The sequence below is a fragment of the Crocuta crocuta genome, unplaced genomic scaffold (assembly GCF_008692635.1).
Source record: "Crocuta crocuta isolate KB4526 unplaced genomic scaffold, BGI_CrCroc_1.0 scaffold1954, whole genome shotgun sequence".
NCBI classification, from domain to species: domain Eukaryota; kingdom Metazoa; phylum Chordata; class Mammalia; order Carnivora; family Hyaenidae; genus Crocuta; species Crocuta crocuta.
In genome coordinates this window covers 27,899-29,756 of record NW_027528644.1, presented here as the reverse complement: position 1 = coordinate 29,756, position 1,858 = coordinate 27,899, and the positions used below count along the sequence as shown (strand labels likewise).

At 57.1% G+C, this 1,858-nt stretch overlaps 1 protein-coding gene across 4 annotated transcripts in view; it reads left to right on the top strand.

Annotated features, from left to right (window-relative positions):
• Positions 1–137: 137 nt before the first annotated feature.
• The window catches only part of TMEM106A (transmembrane protein 106A), a 6,794-nt gene continuing 5,073 nt past the window's right edge, over positions 138–1,858 (top strand). Inside the window, exons 1-3 of one of the 4 annotated variants that reach the window (XM_077755238.1) lie at positions 197–228; positions 620–668; positions 1,487–1,713. In XM_077755238.1, the coding sequence (XP_077611364.1) occupies positions 1,503–1,713 (211 nt within the window). In that variant the 5' untranslated portion in view covers positions 197–228; positions 620–668; positions 1,487–1,502. Of the gene's footprint in view, positions 167–196; positions 229–260; positions 669–1,486; positions 1,714–1,858 lie in introns of those variants that run through there. The other 3 variants (XM_077755240.1, XM_077755239.1, XM_077755236.1) reach the window with 3 other exon arrangements.

Genomic DNA, 1,858 nt, shown 5'->3' with positions numbered 1-1,858 from the left:
TCTGGGTTGGCTGGTACTTGAGAAAGCAGCGTCTGAGACGTGGAGTGATCTTTCAAGAGCCGGGCGCTTCTCCGGCAGCCTTGTGGGGAGGGGGCGGGCCCCTGGGAGGGGGCGGGCCCGGAGGAGCTAGGGCGGAGCCTCTCCAGGCACGCAGTGATAGCTTGGGGTGAGTCCTTGGGCTGGCACTTTCGATTCTGCTTGCAGCGGTTGCTGTCGTCCGGGGGTGGGGTAAGGAGCTCCCAGACCCTCCTTCCTTTCTATCCCCTTTGGGAGGCGAGGGTCGAGGGACCTTGTGTGCCTCCTAACCTCACGCAGGCACTCGCGTGTAACAGGCTCGACTAACGGCCTCAGGGTGTCTGGCGGGACTTGAAATTCTCCAAAGAAGTCCCAGCTTCTGCGTCCTCCCCAACTCGGGGCCCCTGTCTGAGCCCCGGAATAGGGCAGGAAGCGGCTTAGCCCTCTGAGGAGGCCGAGGTCGCTGCTCCCCTCCTCCCTCCAACGTGCCCTATTTTGCCCCCCCCAGACCTCTGCTGAAGGGGGCCACTAGCCTGGGCAGCCCCAGCCGTGGCCCCTCGGGTCACCTTACCCTACAAGCCCTTCTCCCCAAACACCATTCTAGAAATCTCACTCTTGGCTGACAGGAGCCCTGGATCCCAGACCTGAACCAGGTGAGGCTGTCTTGATTTTTAGCCCAGTAAGGTCTGAATGCAGCTCACCTTGCCCACCCATTCCGCCACCACTCCTGAGCCTTTGGGGAAGGATCTGGATTGTTAGCCATTACCATTCCTTAGTGAAGGATAGACCCTGACCATTGCCCCCACTCTTCCGCAGCATTCTCTCCTACGCCACAGAAAGCAGTGAGGAAGAGGTTTCTGCTTGCTTCCAGGGCTATTTTAAGGTTCTTAGCCACACCTGTGACCAGCCTAGCCTCCTTTCTCTTGTTTCAAAGAATCCCTGCCTTCCTATTAAGCCAGCACCTGCCCCGGACAGCAATGGAAGCTTTCCTTCCAAGCCCAAGCTAGATCTCAGGCATTTCTGCCCGGGTGTTCTAGACACCTCTTCACAGTCCTCTTGCTACAGAGGGTGAAGAGACTCTGACTGCTGCCTCCCTCCACCACACCCCCAACCCCAGCCCTGTCCACTTCCTTCCCTTGAAGAAAATGACAGCTCAGCAACTTTCCCAGAAAAACAATTCAGTACTCTGCTCTTCACTTCTGGAAATCTCTTCCAGTGAAATAACTTCTGGTTTTCTCTTCCCTCTTGCAGGCAGATTGAGCTCCCCTGCAGCAATGAAGGGAAAGACACTGCGATTTCTGATTGGGGAGTCCCATGTAACTGCTCAGTTTTCTGTCTCTTAGCTTCCTTGGGCTGGAGCTTGCTGACATTGTGGTGGCACTCCTTGCCAATCCTGAGAACCCAAAACCAGAGTTACCCCCAGTGTCCGTGCTAGCAAGCTTAGCACTGAATTCTGTTCTTTTCTTGTTAGTGAAAACTCCCCCTGAATGATGGGTGAGACGTTCTCCCAGTTGGGTTCTCGGGAGGATGAGAACAAGTCGATCCTGGCCCCCAGCCCAGCCATGGGCAGCAAGGCTGCCTGCTACTCCAGCATCCCATGCAGCAAGTCTTTCTGTTCCTGCCTGCCTCGTGAAGGAACTGCCGGCGCCAGCTTTGTGACTTGTCCCACCTGCCAGGGCAGCGGGGAGATCCCGACAGGTGAGTGGTCCGAGGCTTTGGAAATGGCCTGGAATCCAGAACAAAAGCTCTTAGCAGCCAGCTGGTCAGCCCCCCGCTGAGCCTCCTTGAATGGGGTTGGGTGTCCCAGCTCTTGCCCCCTCCCACCCATTCAGAACCCCCCCCC